A 19,348-nucleotide genomic window follows, 5' to 3' on the forward strand; every position below is an offset into this window, starting at 1 on the left:
GGAAAGGCCATGTAACACAGTGGTAAAAATGCCCCTGTGACAACTTTTTTGCAATGTGTTGCTGTCATTAAATTCTAAATTACCGTATTTTTCGGATTATAAATCGCCGTTTTTTCATAGTTTGGCCGTGGGTGCGACATATACTCCGGAGCGACTTATGTGTGAAATTATTAACACATTACCGTAAAATATCAAATAATGTTATATATCTCATTCGCGTAAGAGACGAAGCAAATGGCAGCAATCGTCACACACACGTCAGCAATCGTCACTCACACGTCAACCAATAAGAATTCGGCGGGGGAGGGTCATGGCAGAAGTGCATTGTGGGTCATGGGATGCTAACTGCTATATGCTATATGCTACTGCTGTAGCTATTAAAATGGACCACATCAACATTGGCGGTAACTTATAAAAACTGAGAAAGACTGAACAAAAATGGCGCCGATAAAGAAATCATATACTGCAGATTACAAGCTGGACGTAGTGAAATATGCAGCAGAGAACAGCAATCGAGCAGCAGAAAGAAAGGACATACCAGAGGCGACACCGGGGAGGAAGATTTCATCGGATTTAGCGATCGGGAGTGACAGATTGTTTGGTAAACGTATAGCATGTTCGATATGTTATAGTTATTTGAATGACTCTTGCCATGATGTGTTGTGTTAACATACCAGGCACGTTCTCAGTTGGTTATTTATGCGTCATATAACGTAGACTTATTCAGCCTGTTGTTCACTATTCTTTATTTATTTTAAATTGCCTTTCAAAGGTCTATTCTTGGTGTTGGATTTTATCAAATAAATTTCCCCCAAAAATGCGACTTATACTCCAGTGCGACGTATATATGTTTTATTCCTTCCTTATTGTGCATTTTCGGCCGGGTGACATATACTCCGGAGCGACTTATAGTCCGAAAAATACAGTAATGATTATTTGCAAAAAAAATGTACGTTTCTCAGTTCGAACATTAAATATCTTGTCTTTGCAGTCTATTCAATTGAATATAAGTTGAAAATAATTTGCAAATCATTGTATTCTGTTTTTATTTACGGATTACACAAAGTGCCAACTTCACTGGTTTTGGGTTTTGTAAATATGCTGCATTTGTTATGTTGTTTGGACACCCCTGCTCTACAGTGTTGGCGACCCTTGTTCTATACTGTAAAATAGTACAGTAGTGTAAGTCTACATTTTAGCCTGAACTCACCATGCCTTTCAAGGTGGGGTCAGCCAGGGGAGACCTGTTCCCATGAAAGTCAGGCCACACGTGAAGACTGGAGCCCAGCAGGTCAACAGCTGAAGAAGAAGCCAATCCACTAAGGTGGCTGTTCAAGTAGCTGTACATACGGTCGCCTACAGCAGGACATCTACAGAAAGGAAAAAAAACACAAATTCACAACACAGGTTGACAAAAAAAGGAAATTCTATGTAATTTGTGGAACAGAAGTTAGGGAGTCTCCGCGCAGTCATGTTACCAAAATGATTTTTTATTGCTATTTGTTAAATTTTTAAATATATATTTTTGTTTAAACATTGTAATGTGTGCAGTTAGTGTCAACATGCTGTTTGAATAGACCGACGATAAATGAAAATTAACCAGATATGCCAACATCCATAAATTGCCACGTCCTATTTTGTTTATTAGGGCCCGCATGGCCCATTGCAAAAGACTTATGCAATGGGACATAAGGACCTATTGAATTTGTAAGGTTTTATTCTTTATTATTATTATTCTTCCGCAACTTTGCGCTGTAATTTGACCCCCTTAGCATACTTCAAAACTCACCAAATTTTACACACACATCAGTAATATACGGCAAAACTTTTTAATCAAAAAACCAAACCCCAAAACTCAAAATTGCGCTCTAGCGCCCCCTAGGAAAAAAAAAACTAGACTGCCTGTAACTCTCACTAGGAAGGTCGGAGAGACATGAAACAAAAACCTTTATGTAGGTCTGACTTAGACCTAGATTTCATAATAGTATATTCTCGGGCAAAAATCAACAGGAAGTTGGCAATTCCCCCTTCAAGACAAAAAAAGTACTAAAAACAGTCACTTTTGCCTCTTTGAGCTGCAATTTGACCCCCTTAACATGCTTCAAAACTCTCACCAAACTGAACGCACACATCAGGACTGGCAAAAATTGCGATCTAATAAAAAAAACCTAACCCCAAATCTCAAAATTGCGCTCTAGAGCAATTTTTGAATAAAACGGAGAAAAAACTGCTCCTCGGAAGAAAAAAAATGACAAAACTGCCTGTAACTCCCACTGGGAAGGTCGGAGAGACATGAAACAAACACCTCTATGTAGGTCTCACTTAGACCTACATTTCATTTTCTTTGTTTCTAGCTTTCAAACAGGGTGCAAGAGGGTTCACTCTGTGCATCACTCTCAGCACTTGAGCAAGTGTATTAAATAAATTGGATTAAATGAACAGTGTGAACCCTTCTTCATCCACAATTTTTGTCCTGGTGGGTGGAGACCTGACCGCTAGCTCGCAAACACAGAATGCACGAACAGAGACTCACTAGTCTTGATTAGCTACTGAAAAGCACCGCAATGTAACGAAAAATTAAGAGGGAAAAAAAGATGATTGCAAAGACAAACGTCTGATGTGGGAATATTTCAACTTCAAATCGTACGTGGAAGATAAACCCATCAACAAGGTGGAAGGGGCCAATTTTGTTTGACAGTGATGGTCACAAAACAAGACAGCAAAGAAACTACATGACCGTTTTTCTAACTGGTAAAAAAAAAACTGCTCAATAATTAGTAATTGAAGTGCAGTTTTTGCTAACAACAATGAAGTCAATTTTATTTTCACGTTTGTTAAAAACGTAATTTCCCCTTGGGGATTATTAAAAGTATTTCTGATTCTGATTCTGATTAAAGATCATTCAAAGTTCTCGAGCTTCCACTTACAATGGTAAAAAAAAATACGAATGAGAAATAAAAGTTTATTGCGTTTTAAAGGTTACTTGCATTATTAGTATTACATATTATAATTACATTTGACATGGTATCTAAATAATGCTGACAACAATATAGTTTATTGGCAATAATTTGTGGGACAATATATGTATCGGCCCAGGCCTAATTGCATGTACCGTACTTACTTTTATACTAAGACTCAGTCCTGTTACTTTCAGGCCTGTTACTCTAGAGCAGGTCTAGGCAAACTAAGGCCCGGGGGCCACATGCGGCCCATTGAGCTTTTCAATCTGGCCCGCCGGACATTCCCAAATCATTGTTTTAGATCTTTAAGATGGAAACTGTAGCTGCCATTATGATGTGCAATGATGTTTTCAAATGACCGTAAGTCTTGAACTATACAAAGTATTTCAATGGTTGGAATCTGTGCTTTTAGTTACTATGGGCATCTAATTAGTTACTATGGTCATTTAATTAGTTACTATGGTAATCTAATTAGTTAATATGGTCATCTAATTAGTTTCTATGGTCATGTAAGCCACAAGGCACCAAGCAGTGTGGGTGGGGAGCGTTTCCACAGTGTTTCTGGAGCCTGAAATGTGGGTGTCAGGGACAGACGTGGAAGGAGATTTTAAAAACAAAGTTCTGCAATAAAACTGATATATCAGATTGTAGGTGGGTTTTTTTACTCTTCACGTTCATATTTCGCCATGTTTGTTGCATTTTCGTTTTGTTTCACTTGATTGTATAGATCGAGAAGGGGTGTGAGAAGTAAAAGAGGATCGACGTTCATATGTTGTCAATATTCAGTGTTTTATGCTTCGTAGTTAATATTGCAAACCCCACATTATTGTCATGAACTTTCTGGATGTCTCATTCAGTAGAAAATGTAAAATTCCATCCCGTTTTTTAAGGCGGTCTGTCATAACGTTTTTAGCTTTCAATCAGACATTATTGTGAGGTTTTGTATTAGTGTTAGGACCCAAACACACATACTGTACAGCACATTTTCACAGCTTGTGTGTGTGTGCGCATATATATATATATATATATATATATATATATATATATATATATATATATATATATATATATATATATATATATATATATATACACACCGGCCCCCAGACACGTTTTTTTTTCTCTAAATATGGCCCCCCGAGTCAGAATAAATGCCCAGGCCTGCTCTAGTGAGTCATCTTCGGCTTAAAAACTTTGTACAAAATGAAATAATGTTGCCTGAGATGGGACGGAGTCGTTCAATATGCCTATTTTCAGTTTTAAAGTAATACAAAAGTACATTTAGGTTTATTTTTAGAGTTACAATAAGCAAATGACACCTACTCGGTGAAGTGACCCTTCATGTATTCCCTCTTTTTAATGTTAACAAAGTATCAACTAGCTATTGCTATGATACAGAGGTGGGACCAAGTCATTGCTTTGCAAGTCACAAGTAAGTCTCAAGTCTTTGCCCTCAAGTCTCGAGTCAAGACAGGCAAGTCCGAGTCAAGTCCAAAGTCAAGACTGGAAAGTCTCAAGTCCTGCATTTTGAGTTTCAAGTCCTTTGAAGTCGTTTTAACCACAGACTAATGTATTTACACAGATTGTGTATACTTTTAAAACGCTGTATTTATTTATTAAAACAAGTGCATTTGAAATTGCACTTCAAAATAGCACTATTAACCAGTCATTTTAAACATGTAACTCATTCCTTTACACAATAAACACATTTGAAAAAACAAGTGCAACTGTACTTATTTGCACAAAAGTGTTAACATTGTATTTCCATGGCATATTGCATTGTAACTAGTTCCACAGCAGTTTCTATCCTGTTCTTACCTTATCTCATTGATCTCATCTCATACTGTATGTGTGTTGATGTGTGCGTACACATGAAAAACATAACAAATATATGAACATAACAATGAACAGAGTTGTACTTTTTAGATGTCAGGGCCCTATGCAATATGTACACATATTCTTAATATGGTATACATTTTAACTGACCTTTATTTGACTATGTTTGTCTTTTTGTAGGTGGCTAAAATACGTGGTGCTGCTGACCGCCGTCTAACGTTACGTTACTGTGTGTGATACATTGACTAACGTAATGTTACTGTGTGTGATACATTGACTAACGTTACGTTACTGTGTGTGATACATTGACTAATGTAACGTTATGTGTAGGTACCTCATGCAACCCTGCTTAAAAAAAATCACTTGTCAAAAAGTATGAATAAGGTAGCGAACTGCAGTGGACGCAACAGATTGCCGTGTTTGCAATGACGTTATAACCATAGACATCTTATAAGTAGACGCAGCATTGGTTGCTGTGACGTGAGCAATTTGGCCGCCATTTGAAGTGGTGATGAGGAGCCGGCGAGCAGCCTAAACTGACAGTTGACAGGTAGAAAACAAAAATGGTGTTCAGCGTTTTCCTGCTCAAATGAGCGGACTGTTGAAAATAGGAATCGGGGGATTACTTTTCACAAGTAAGATTTAACATTAACGTACTATTGGTTGTATTTTATGAAAATAATATTACCACAGAGTTGAGAAGGAGCAAAGATCTTCAATATTTGTATGTGAAAATCACAAAGAAATCTTCTGGGGGAGGATGATGCCCCTACAGGGGTTTGGTTTACAAACTTTCAGCCACACCTAAAACAAAATTCACCAGCTGCCACTGATTATGATGCATTCTCATTTTAGGCAAAGTATAAGACAATACTTTCTTAACAGTATAATTGTAACCAGGAATAAGTCTTCAAGTAACAATATTCAAATACTAACATTGTTGGGTAAAACAGAATTTGGTTTTATTCTGAATCCAGTGAAACAGATTGGTGGTTTTAGCTGATATAAAGACTTTCAGGTGTTTATATATGTTTAAGTATTTGGCAGGCGCTTTTATCCAAAGCGACTTCCATAAAAAATACATATAAAACAATCACTGCAAACATTATCATTTAAGGGAAGAATGTAATACAAAATATCAATACAAAGTGTCAAGACAGAATAAACTCTCTGCTGCTGCAGCAACAGAGATACAGTCTATAGGTCCCTAAGATATATAGATATCTAATGTATTCATACATTGTTTATGGAAGATATACGCATGTATATATAACCTAATCATATTGTTTCTTCAACTTAAAAATAGCTTACCGTTTTTTTCCCCCTTCTCTGGGATTATATTCCCAGTTTTGATTTCGGACGTCTGGTCACTTATAGCGTATAAGAATATTATATTACAGTTAAGCAAACTATGAATAATAAAACACGCCAAAACATGTGTCTGTTATCATAGCTACACGTATGACAAAAAAAGGGGTGAAAATCAGTGGTATTCAGTGAGGTAAGATGAATTAAATGCGCTGACAGTTCATTGTTCCTCCAAATGAATTATTTGTGCAACTTCAAATGTCGAACGAAGTTGGAAGTTGTTGCGTCTCCGTCTGTAATATTCGAACTGCGTGATTTGCATACGGCAATTCGTTTTTTGTTGACCAAGTCGTAGTTTTTATACCCGAACGAAACCAACTTTGGCATTATTGTTTCTCACTGGCACGTTGTTGGACAACTCTTGTTCATTGGTTCTCCTGCAATTTGATTGGATGAATGCTGTGTGATGAAAACAAGGTAGATCTAATTTGATTGGCTGTTGTACTGAGAGCACACCAGCTGACAGGAACAACATCAACACAGACGAAGAAAATGAAAAATACGGAGCGCTCCCAAATAACTTTTTAAGCTTTGGATTTTGGGGAAAGTAGCAAGTCATGTCAAGTCAAAAGGCTCAAGTCCAAGTGAAGTCACAAGTCATTGATGTTAAAGTCTAAGTCGAGTTGCAAGTCTCTTTACATTTTGTCAAGTCGAGTCTAAAGTCATCAAATTCATGACTCGAGTCCAAGTCATGTGACTCGAGTCCACACCTCTGCTATGATATGCTGTGATACATCAGCATTGTTGAAGATAAGAAAACAGCTGGTTGCTGTATTGTAACACACATTACCGCCACCTACGGGACTGGAGTGCACGTCTTGATTTAAACCATTCAAATTCAGATGTTTTCATATTTGTTCTAGTTGTAATTAATTTGACTTCAATTTTATTTATTCCTACTCCTACTTTTCCTCACTAACAAAGCTTGTGAGTTACACACAGCAATCGATCCTACTAAAGCTGATAATCTTCCGAAAGCTTACTGAACATTATTACGTGTCAGATGATGGAGGGTGGCAGCTGCGCGCTAATGTTTTTGGAGAGCCAGACGCTAAATGAATCATCATCAGCAAACCTCTGCTGTGCCTTTTTTTGGAGCTGCGTGTAGGCAGCGTGGCCCGTCACCATGTGGTCAATCTGAGGGGGGAAGAGAACGACACAGCAAGGATCATATGACCACATAGAGATGTGTAAAAGGGTCCAGTGTTTATTTTATGTTTAACCAACACACCTTCAGGTTAGCAAAGATATACTAACTTGCACTTAAACCAGGGGTGTCCGAACTTCGGCCCGCGGGCCATTTGCAGCCCGCCGCCGTCTTCAGTTTGGCCCGCGAGACAGCATGAGTTTAAAATGGAATCTGGCCCACGGGCTGTTTTCAAATTAATTTTAAATATCTAACAATCGGATTGTTGCAAATTTGCCATTATCTTGTGGACAACGTGAGTAAATCAGGTCAATGATGCTGAATTGTGCAATTGAAGTGAAATAAGCACAGCATTTACTTATGACCCAATCCAAACAACTTTTCTTAGTCATGGCGAAAAAACAAAACAAAACGCAACCATCACAAAAAGCTAAAAGATAACACAATCTTCTCACTGAACTTTGTCGATATTATAAAAAAATACTGTACGTTCAATCACATCACACACCGTAAATTCCGGACTATAAGCCGCTACTTTTTACCCACACTTTGAATCCTGCGGCTTACAAAACACTGCAGATAATTTATGGATTTTTCTTCACTGACGGCCGTCTATAAAGTATATAGAGTAAAAAAAAAAAAAAAAAAAAAAAAAAGCAAACACACTGAATAGATGTTATTGTTTGTGCTATGGCGCCACCTTTTGGACGAGTTCGCTCACTGCAGGTGCTGCAGTGGATCCAGCGACTGCATTGCTCTTCGGTTTAGATTTTATTTTTAAACCTACTGGAAGTACAGTTGCCGTTCAGTCTTCTAGCCGTCCATAGCGTTATTACTCGTTTCTACGTGCTATTGTAATGTAATCAAGTTAGCGTCGTTAGTATTAGCTGCTATGCTAACACATTTACGAGTGTTTTTGGCAGTATTAACCTACAATGGCATTCTTTTTGTATTATTTCAGTTTCGTATATACAACAAATCGTCACCGTAGACTTATTGATTGCTGATTGGAGAGCTTGCTTGTCCATGATGATGACCACTGTTTTGTTTGATCATCCGTTTTACTGCCTTGTGACAGGCATCTTTTGAAAACAATTAAGGTATGTAAATATACTTTTACAAAATGCTTCTGTGTAAATAACACATTTCACAAAGTATCTATCTGCGGCTTATAGTCCGGTGCGGCTAATATGTAGAATAATATTTTTTTCTTCTAAAATCTAGTGACTGCGCCTTATATCCCGGTGCGCTCTATTGTCCAGAAATTACGGTAATTCAAAATGACACCCATTTAAATCTCTTGCAATGTATGATGGCAAATGGAAAATGGCAAAACACTCCCTCTTCACACTTGTCAATGTTTGGCGCATTTCAACTGCTTAAAATTTCGGATTGATTACAAAACTTTAAGGAGGTCATCACATAAGTAAACAAGGTAGGAGTCAAACTTTCACATACTCTAAATATCCAATTATATGAATTATATATCCATTATATTAATAATACACACACACACACACACACACACACACACAATATTATACATATACATTTCTATAAATATATACATATATACACACGCACACACAAAGACACATATACATTTTTAAACACACGCATATATACAGTACGTACATATTGATTACTTTACATGCAGTTGGTTTTTGGCCCCCGGACACATTTTTTTTAGCCCGATGCAGTCCCTAAGTCAAAAAGTTTGGACACCCCTGACTTAAACACAGGTGACAGGATAATTATGTATGAATAAATTAAACTTGGTTATGCTTAAGAGTGGTCAATGTACAGCTTGTATAGTGGTATAGATTTAATATTTAATTATTCTTAGCTCTACTCGGAACCTAGAGTAGTGTTTGTGTTAACTACATAGAGACTTATCACGAGTAGAACACACTGACCAGACGTCCGGTGGCGCTCTGTCCTCCCTCGTTAAGCCACAAGTGTGGTACCATGGCAGACAGACAGGGACCCCATACTCCTGGCACAAAAAGCGGCTGTTCACTGATCTTGTCATAACAAATCACAACGTTTTACAATGACTAATATTCATGCAAATAAAAAAAGGTGTAAAAGCAGACTTGCCGCCATGTGACAAGATGACGTCCCGCAGATCATTGCCATGCGTGAGGTAATTGGCTGGCCTTCGCACGGCAGCTGGAAGCCTTTTACATCTGCTCCTATGACACCTGGAGACACAGCTAGTGATTCGATTGGCATTAACGTGTGTACAATCTCTAGCATAGGGGACGGTGTGGCGCCGTTGGGAGAGTGGCCGTGCCAGCAACCTGAGGGTTCCTGGTTCGATCCCCACCTTCTACCAACCTCGTCACGTCCGTTGTGTCCTTGAGCAAGACACTTCACCCTTGCTCCTGATGGGTCATGGTTAGGGCCTTGCATGGCAGCTCCCGCCATCAGTGTGTGAATGTGTGAATGTGGAAATAGTGTCAAAGCGCTTTGAGTACCTTGAAGGTAGAAAAGCGCTATACAAGTAAAACCCATTTACCATTTTAGTATATGCCCACTCTGGGACAATTAGCAAAAAGTTTCACATGGAATTCACCCGTGACAACAACTGCTTGAATAATGCTTAAATAATAAAGAAGGTGTGGCTCAGATGGCAGAGCGCCCATTCAGCAATTTGAGGGTTCCTAGTCAGTCTACCACGGGGCAGCTTTAGCTACAAATGTTGCTTACCACCATCAACGTGTGAATATGGAGTGTATGATGGGTTCTCAGTTCAGTCTGTAAAGCACTTTGAGTGTCTAGAAAAAAACATTATTTATTATTCATGTTTGTCAAACTGGTTTGCGTTAAAAACAAGGGCGTGCGTGTCAATGTGTGTAAGTGTTATTCAAGGTATTTTAAAAAAGGCACAGCAACATCCAAAACACACGCAAACAGCCGAAACACATCCATCTTCACAAAACACAACACTAAAAAAAAAACGCACAGCAACGTTCGAAACACTCGGTCGCTCTATAATGTTGTTAAATACAGAACATTTACCATTTCACTCTGTCAACTTTCTTCTTGGCATCCCGGGAGGCTCATGTACCAGCTGGTACCAGAGTTTCTGGTACCAGTAAATCTAATTTCATGCTTTTTAATGACACTTAAAAAAAATGTTATGCCCATGTCCGACCCCATATGGTTATCATATGTAGTCAAAAGCTTGCAAATGTCTGTATACACACAATTGCAAGCATTTAACAATGGGAATCTTGAAAGGTTGACATTAACTGTTACTATCTAGTTGATTGGCTCACAAGACTGTTTCATCTGAGAATTTATTTCTAATGATTTAATTTTCTGTAATAGCATCCGGTGTTCTGACTTCATCCAACGGCCGTAGACAATAGCCAATTAAAAGGTTCCGCCTATCAATCATCATGCTATACCTTCAATCAAAATTATTTAAGGGGAACTGCACCGAAGCCCTCTAATTCTGAATTAGTTGAGCAATATAATATACCATCCATCCATCCATTTTCGTACCATGAAGTCATTTTACATTTTTTTAATCTATTTAAAACATGCTGTAAGAATGCATATCTACTGAAAGTATGACTTATAATAGCCACAAACCGGAGGGTATGTTTTTAATCAGGATACAATTTTTAAAAAATAGTTAAAATGTTTTATGAAATAATAAATGAACTTCATACTAGGAATGCTAATGATGCACGTGTTCGGAAAAGGATGATTTATTTAAACATTTTAGAAATGTACATTTTAGGAATATTTGTAAAAACGCCAATAAGATGCATTAAAAATAAACTGAGTAAATTAAACATATTGAATAGATTGTATTTTATACCCACAATTACCGGTAGTTTAGAATGGGTACAGTAGATAGCAAGTTATGTACAAACGCATGCAGCGGTAGGAACTATTATTCCTTTACTGTGGGAATGTCAGAGTTAAGGACTAAGCGCCTACAGTAACAAAAGAATGGCAAAGTTTCGGCCCCCAGAGCCGTTTCATTTTTCAGTCCAGCCCAGTGACCGCTATGGAAGCAGCGCTTTTCACGCTTTCGGACCTTAAAAGATCTGTTGTATACAGTTTTAAAGCCAGAGATGACGAAAACAAACATACAGACAGACGTAGCTATTAACCGATGACCGCAATGCTCTTAAATTAATTTTCACTCGTCATTTGACGAATTGACATATTGACAATCAGCCAAGTCATACATTTGCATTACATTTTAAATGCCTTTGGACATCGCATTAATTACTTTTAATGCCCCGGGAACCCTGCTATTAGTAGCATGCAAACTATGGAGGGCCAAATGGGACAAATTAAATAAATACATCTATGCCATTAAATAAGGAAATCCTTAAATCTGGAAAATGTTTCATCTATACTTAAATTCAATCGTAAAATAATTACTTATTTATGAAAAATTATAATCAATAATTAAATGATTAACTATATATTTATAATTAGATAAATGAATGACACACTTAAAAAAAGATTTGTGTTAAATTCCAATTTGTATTACTTAATGATGCATTTAAGTAATTGTTTATGTATTATTTATTAATTGTTTCCCCCCATTTGGCCTATTCTATAGGTTCCATTGTACTTCTGTTGTGTTTTCCCCGTATTGCATGTGTTTTGGCGGTTTCCGTGTTTTGGACTTCACAGCGTGTTCCCCTGTCAGCCACCGTGGTTTTAACTTCTGATACAACAATGTAAGGGGATCTAAGGTTGATGCAGGTCAGATGCAGAGTTAAGTAATACGGGTAATATAACACACAGACAAAATCCAGATGGTCGGGTTGGTCTGACTCCTGAAGCAGAGAGACAATAGAGTATCTGCTGCCAGCAACATCATCATTTCTTATTGATACCCCATCTGTAAGCTCATACAGTTTGTTAAATATTCTACTGCAGATGATGCAAATACATGATAAATTCTGTATGACATACCTAGGCCTCCAGCATGAGCATCGATGAGTGAAGCCCCGACTGCAGTTCCCGGATCCAAACCCAAATCTGCAGCTGCCTTCTGGGTCAGGCCATCCCCAAGTGGGCTCCCTGGAGAACACGTCTCACTGCCTGGATGACAAAAAATTTAACATCAACAAACCATCTTCTTACCATAGCACTTTTAATACTTTCTCCAACGTACCTATTTTTAAAAAGTTGTTTTCAGTAAGATCCTTTAGACCTATTGAAGTCCAAAAACTCACATCCCATCCCTCTGGAGGGCAATAGGTCCATTTACATACCAGCGTGCATAGGGATCTGTTAAATAAACATAAAAAAATGGCACATGTTCCTACTATTCAGATAAATGACAAGTATGTGCAAGAAACTACTGTATATCCTAGGGATGTTCCGATCAGGGTTTTAGAGGTAACAATTTCGATCTTCTCTGAGTGAAATCAGCCAATCCCAAAAGTGATCACATGTAATTTTTCAATATACAGTGCACCCGGAAAGTATTCAGTGTTTTACTTTTTCCAAATTTGTTAATGTCACAGCCTTACTCCAAAATGGAATAAATTCATTTTTGATCTCAAAGTTCTACACACAATATCCCATAATGACAATGTGAAAATGTTATGTTCTTCAAATGTATTATAAATTATTTTTTTTTTTACATGTACCGTACATAAGTATTGATAGCTTTTGCTCAATACTTTGTTAATGCACCTTTGGCAACAATTACAGCCTCAAGTCTTGTTGAATATGATGCCACAAGCTTGGCACACCTATTTAGTAGTTTTGCCCATTCCTTTTTGCAGCACACCTCAAGTTCCATTGGGTTGGATGGGAAGCGCTGGTGTTCATCCAGGATGTCTCTTTACATTGTTGCATTCATCTAAGTTTAGTCAGGGAGGTTGACTAAGAACTTGATGTTCAGTCTGTCAGAGCTGCAGCATTCCTCTCTGTAGAGAGAAGAGAACCTTCTAGGAGGACAACCATCTCTGCAGCAATCCACCAATCAGGCATGTATGGTATAGTGGCCAGACGGAAGCCATTTCTTAGTAAAAGGTTCGCCAGCATGCACCTGAAAGACTCTCACACCATGTGAAACAAACTTCTCTGGTCTGACGAGACAAAGATTGAACACTTTGGTGTGAATGTCAGGCACCATGTTTGGAGTAAACCAGGCCAATACCATCCCTAAAGTGAAGCATGGTGCTGGCAGCATCATGCTGTGGGGATGTTTTTCAGCGGCAGCAACTGGGAGACTAGTCAGGATTAGGGTTGCAAAATTCCGGGAATATTCAAAGTTGGAAACTTTCCATGGGAATTAACGGGAATATATGGGAAATTAATGGGAATAAACATTAGATGCAACATGATAGATCTCGCAGTATGATTATTAGCTAAAACAACCTGATTTAATGCAAATACAGTAGAATTTCAACCCTGTACTGTGCATTCCTCCATCACATGTGCAGTGCATTCTTCCATCACATGCACAAATAATTCCCAGCATGCTACACACGACAGCAGGGCTATTGAGGCCACACTAGTATTTGAGCCCAAGGACAGTCAGGTAAGTTTTGATGATATTACTGGGGTAAATATATTTGATCTATGGTATTTAAGTTTAATAGAGGTGTAATTACTTGTTACTATATGACTGTAGGCTACTCCAGCAGACTTTCACTCAAGCTAGCTAGCTGTTCCTGTACTTGTTAAATGATTTTGGGGCCAATATCTCTTGCTAGCTAGGTTTATGTACCACCACAGTCTCATAATGAACCGAAAATATTTCTCCGTTAGCCGTGATGCTAATTTTCTCTATGTTAAATCCCATTCATTTATGCTAACAACATTAGTGATCCGAATTTACCTTTTTTGTGATCTGTAAAGTTCAACTAGCAAATACTACATCAAAACGTGTAGTTTCCTCTGCCTTCTGTTCTGCTAGCCATTCTGTTGTCATACAAGAATGTAGGTTATAGTTTTATTTAGCATGCTGATTGAGTGTTCATTTATTCATCTAGCCTATTTCTATTCATTTGTCCATCAGTAAAATATTTTTAAAGACTACTCCAATTGTTTAGCTGACTATTTATATATGTGTGTGGCATTGCATTAGTGTTTTACAAGAATAAATAAATACAAACAGAATAATGCCACGTACCGTATTTTTCGGAGTATAAGTCGCACCGGAGTATAAGTCTTAACTGCTGAAAATGCATAATAAAAAAGGAAAAAAAACATATATAAGTCGCACTGGAGCCCGGCCAAACTATGAAAAAAACTGCGACTTATAGTCCGAAAAATAAGGTACACCATCTGATGTGTGGAGACATTTCACCCCAACCAATGTAGGCGGAAAGGCTGTGTACATTTGCAAATACTGTGCAAAGAGCTACGTCAAAAATGCCACAAAGATGCAGCAGCATATAGACAAGTGCCCAATAATACATCCATCCATCCATTTCTACCGCTTATTCCCTTTGGGGTCGCGGGGGGCGCTGGAGCCTATCTCAGCTACAATCGGGCGGAAGGCGGGGTACACCCTGGACAAGTCGCCACCTCATCGCAGGGCCAACACTGATAGACAGACAACATTCACACTCACATCCACACACTAGGGCCAATTTAGTGTTGCCAATCAACCTATCCCCAGGTGCATGTTTTTGGAAATGGGAGGAAGCCGGAGTACCCGGGGGAACCCACGCAGTCGCGGGGAGAACATGCAAACTCCACACAGACCACATAATTATTGTAATTCCCCATAAATTCCCATTAATTCTCATGGACGGTGTCCAACTTTGAATAATCAAAAATTGGTCAATATTTCCAAACTTTGCGTGGTAAGTTTCCGGAAATTTACCGAAAACTTTTCACCCCTTTGCAACCCTAGCCAGGATAGAGGAAAAGATGAATGCAGCAATGTACAGAGACATCCTGGATGAAAACCAATGCTTCCCATTCAACCTGATGGAGGTGTTGCAAAGAGGAATGGGCCAAACTGCCCAAAGATAGGTGTGCCAAGCTTGTGGCATTGTATTCAAAAAGACTTGAGGCTGTAAGTTCTGCCAGAGGTACATCTACAAAGTCTTGAGCAAAGGCTGTGAATGTACATGTAATTTTTGATGTTTTTATTTTTAATACATTTGAAAATAATTAAAAAAAAAAAACTTTTCAAATTGTCTTTCTGGGGTATTGTGTATAGAATTCTGAGGACAACAATGAATGTATTCAATTTAAAATAAGGCTGTAACACAACAAAATGTGGAAAAAGTGAAGTGCTGTGAACACTTTCCAGATGCACAGTATTTATGGTAAGTGCTATTAACAGTGTAACAATACAATATTTAAAGTAGTTCTTTATTCTCTTTTGTGTATCGTGCATTAACAATGAGGTCAATAAGTACACACTACTAAACAAAAGTAAAAACAACACTGTAAGAGTCTTTTTGTTTTGTTTGTTTTTTGCCCTCAAAATGCCCAGGAAATAATTCCTGAATATGTAAACATTAAAATATAAAAAAAATCTAGACTTCTTAAAGCACTTATTTCTTGTGTTGTTTCAAGCCAGCTTAGCGATTTGCATGTCTCCTCCTGGCTTGCTCTTACTGGGTGAAACATGTTTAGCCTTGTCCTTCAATGACAATGGTACTCGATAATAATACTTAAAATACTAAGAAATTTAGTTTATTTTCCACAATGGAGGTAATTAAATTAACTAAGCTGGTAGCTGTCAGTCAAGTGACCAAAAATAAATAAAGTATTGGTCAGAGGTGGTTGGCATTAAAAGGCATTAATTAGCAAGGGCCAACCGTGTACATTTACACAGCAATAGTCCAATACTGATTGATCGGCACATTCCTACTATATCCATGTCATGTGTAAGATGCATGTCATTCTTCGTGAAATCACACACCTGCTTAAAGAGCCTGTTGCCTTCCATGACAGAAAGTCTGGAAGGTCAAAAAAGTGAGCGGCTTTGTTCCAGCAACTTTCCCTCAGATTCTGCACAAGATTTAGAAAAAAAGTGCAGTTATAAGTTAACCCTGTATGCATCTACAAAACATAGGGCGCTGTCAGAATACAGGCACTAACATCAAGATACCTAAAAAAAAAACATCACCTATGAAGGGCCAAATGGGACACAATTAAATCAATAAATAAATATTGAAATAATAACTTAAATGTGTCATTAAATAATTATAGTCGTTATTATTCTATTTAATGTAAAATTACATTACTTGAATGACATATTTAGTTATTCATTTCATGATTTAATTCATTGAATTAATTAAATACGTATTTAAATTAAATATTAAATTCATATTCATAAAGCACTTCATTGGTCAAATGTGATCAAATTAAATAAATCTTTAGTTACTTAAATGTGTAATTAATTAAAGCAATAAATAAACCCTGACATCAATAATTAAATAAATTGTAAAATAATTAATGAAACTATGAAATATTTCAATCTAATAAATTAATAAGACATTTATGTTTTAATTCCAATTATAATTAATAAATGATACATTTATTTATTGAAATATGTATTTGATTTGGTCTCATTTGGCCCAATTGCTGCAACCTCGCTCACCTCTTTAAGCCAGAGAAGCTTGGGAGGTTGCATCTCTGGTGACATGACCCCTCCCACTCTACTTAGGACACGGTGGCCAGCGCTTGTGATGCGAGCGGCTTGCTCCGCAGCACGATGGTCCATCCACATTACCACGTTTCTCTCATCCTCACCTGGATACGCAAAGACAACTTGAAAAAAAATACTATGATGTATCTTGGTACAGCCTGAAAGTTTTTTTATTGTACACATTTCAAACAGAAGATTCATCCTCCACCAATTTAATCATATTTACATGTAATGGATTATTGTTTGGCACATCCTTTTGCTCTCTACAGCCATTTATAGAAATTGTGTTAATGCTACTAACCAAAAGGGTTGGGCGGATTAAACCAAATATCAATAGTTTCAATGCAAAGTGTAGTATCTGTATTGTATTTTTTAGTTATTTTCTGTTTGTTTTCATACATATGTGTATTTTCATTGCTGTGCTGATACAGTATAGTGTTTATATTTTGAAGAATTGGAATAAGAGCCAACAGTATTTTTTTCTTTTTTTAAAAATGTGTGTGTTTATGAATTTACTTATGTATTATGTGGGGTCAAATAGGACAAAAATAAATAAATATATCTAAATAATTACTTAAATGTGTCATTAATTAATCATAATTGGATGTGAATGTTAGTGCGAATGTTGTCTGTCTATCTGTGTTGGCCCTGCGATGAGGTGGCGACTTGTCCAGGGTACACCCCGCCTTTCGCCCGAAGCAGCTGAGATAGGCTCCAGCACCCCCCGCGACCCCGAACGGGACAAGCGGTAGAAAATGGATGGATGGATGGATTTAAATACAGGGATTCCCCTGCATGTATATGATCATAGCGCACCGCCACTGCAAGATAAATGCTGCCACACCTTCATTATTTATATATGTATATATATATATATTTTTTTTTTTTACAATAAAACACATATTGTATGAATGGATATACTGTATGTAATCTATTATTTACATACTATTGACCATAATAAGTTTGAAAAATCTGGAAGAGACCAAAGCTTATTTTAATGTATTTATTAATTTTAATCAACATTTAACACTGTGCAACCCCATTTGCTTTTATACAAATCTAAAGACTTGAATGTCAACACTATCCTGATTAAATGGTTTTATTCTTTTTTAACTAACCGCACACAGCAAGTGAAGGTTAATCAGACGCTGTCATACAGGTGTTCCACTAGGCTGTGTACTTTCACCTATCCTTTTAACACTTTACACTAATGACTGCGGGAAAGTACATCCTAATAATGATATAATCAATCAATCAAAGTTTACTAATAGAGACCTTAATCAGAAATGTCTCAAAGGGCTGTACAAGTCACAACGACATCCAACGGCTCAGATCCCACATCAGGGCAAGAAAAAACTCTGGAAGGGGCCGCAGAAGAGAGACGGCAGATCGACTGGTCTAAAAAGGGGTCTGTTTAAAGGCTACAGTATACAAATTAGTTTAAGATGGGACTTATTTGCTGCTACTGAGGTAGCATCTCTAACTGTTACAGGTATTGCATTCCAGAAGACTGGAGCCCTAATATAAAACGTTCTATAGTCCGCATGCTTTTTTGCGGCCCTGGGAATTACTAATAAGCCGGAGTTCTTTGAACACGGATTTCTGGCCGGGACATATGGTACAATGCCATCAGCAAGATAGGATGGAGCTAGACCGTTTAGTATTTTATACGTAAGTAATAAAAGCTTAAAGTTGCATCTTAAGTGCACAGGAAGCCAGCGCAGGTGAGCCAGTATAGGTGTAATATGATCAATCTTTCTTGTTTTCGTCAAAAGTCCAGCAGCCGCATTTTGTACCAACTGTAATGCTTTAATGCTAGACATAGGGAGACCCGGAAATAATATGTTACAGTAATTGAGATGAGACGTAACGAACATATAAATAATAATCTCAACATCGGTGGTGGACAAAATGGGATGAATTTTAGCGATATTACGAAGTTGAAAGAAGGCTGTTTTAGTAACACTCTTAATGTGTGACTCAAACGAGAGAGTTGGGTCAAAGATAATGTTGACATTCTTTATTTACCGAGTCGCTTTGTGTAATTGTTTTGTTGTCAAATGTAAATGTATATTAACATTTGCAGATGACACAGTAATTGTGAGTCTTCTGCATAAGGACATGAACTCTTTTACATACCACAATGAGATTAACACCTTCATTAAGTGGTGTGATAAAAAACAACTCATTTTAAATGTGGCAAGAATACAACAGATTAATTTTGAACCCAGGCAAGTGACTACGCATGAGCCAGTGGTCATTAAAGACCAGACTATCAATTGGGTGACAGCATATAAATATCTAGGGGTCCATGTTGAAAACTTGCTCAGCTGGAAATCGCATATTGATCATTTGTGCAACAAACTGCAACAGAGACTATATTTTTGAGACGACTGAGGCTGTATGGTGTTAGCAATCAAATCATGC

The 19,348-nt window shown here is 37.5% G+C and overlaps 1 protein-coding gene across 2 annotated transcripts in view; it reads right to left on the reverse strand.

Annotated features, from left to right (window-relative positions):
• Window positions 1-19,348, reverse strand: part of fggy (FGGY carbohydrate kinase domain containing) — a 59,957-nt gene that overhangs the window by 32,080 nt on the left and 8,529 nt on the right. For both annotated transcript variants that reach the window (XR_009811914.1, XM_061934069.1), the window contains exons 4-11: window positions 16,874-17,025; window positions 16,193-16,281; window positions 12,467-12,582; window positions 12,265-12,393; window positions 9,412-9,515; window positions 9,228-9,335; window positions 7,240-7,301; window positions 1,211-1,370 (exon numbers count right to left, since the gene is read on the reverse strand). Coding sequence is in view for 1 of the 2 variants with exons in the window: in XM_061934069.1 (XP_061790053.1) it covers window positions 1,211-1,370; window positions 7,240-7,301; window positions 9,228-9,335; window positions 9,412-9,515; window positions 12,265-12,393; window positions 12,467-12,582; window positions 16,193-16,281; window positions 16,874-17,025 (920 nt within the window). In the remaining variant the exon portion in view is untranslated. The remainder of the gene's footprint in view (window positions 1-1,210; window positions 1,371-7,239; window positions 7,302-9,227; window positions 9,336-9,411; window positions 9,516-12,264; window positions 12,394-12,466; window positions 12,583-16,192; window positions 16,282-16,873; window positions 17,026-19,348) is intronic.

Source organism: Nerophis lumbriciformis, linkage group LG03, assembly GCF_033978685.3.
Source record: "Nerophis lumbriciformis linkage group LG03, RoL_Nlum_v2.1, whole genome shotgun sequence".
NCBI lineage: Eukaryota > Metazoa > Chordata > Actinopteri > Syngnathiformes > Syngnathidae > Nerophis > Nerophis lumbriciformis.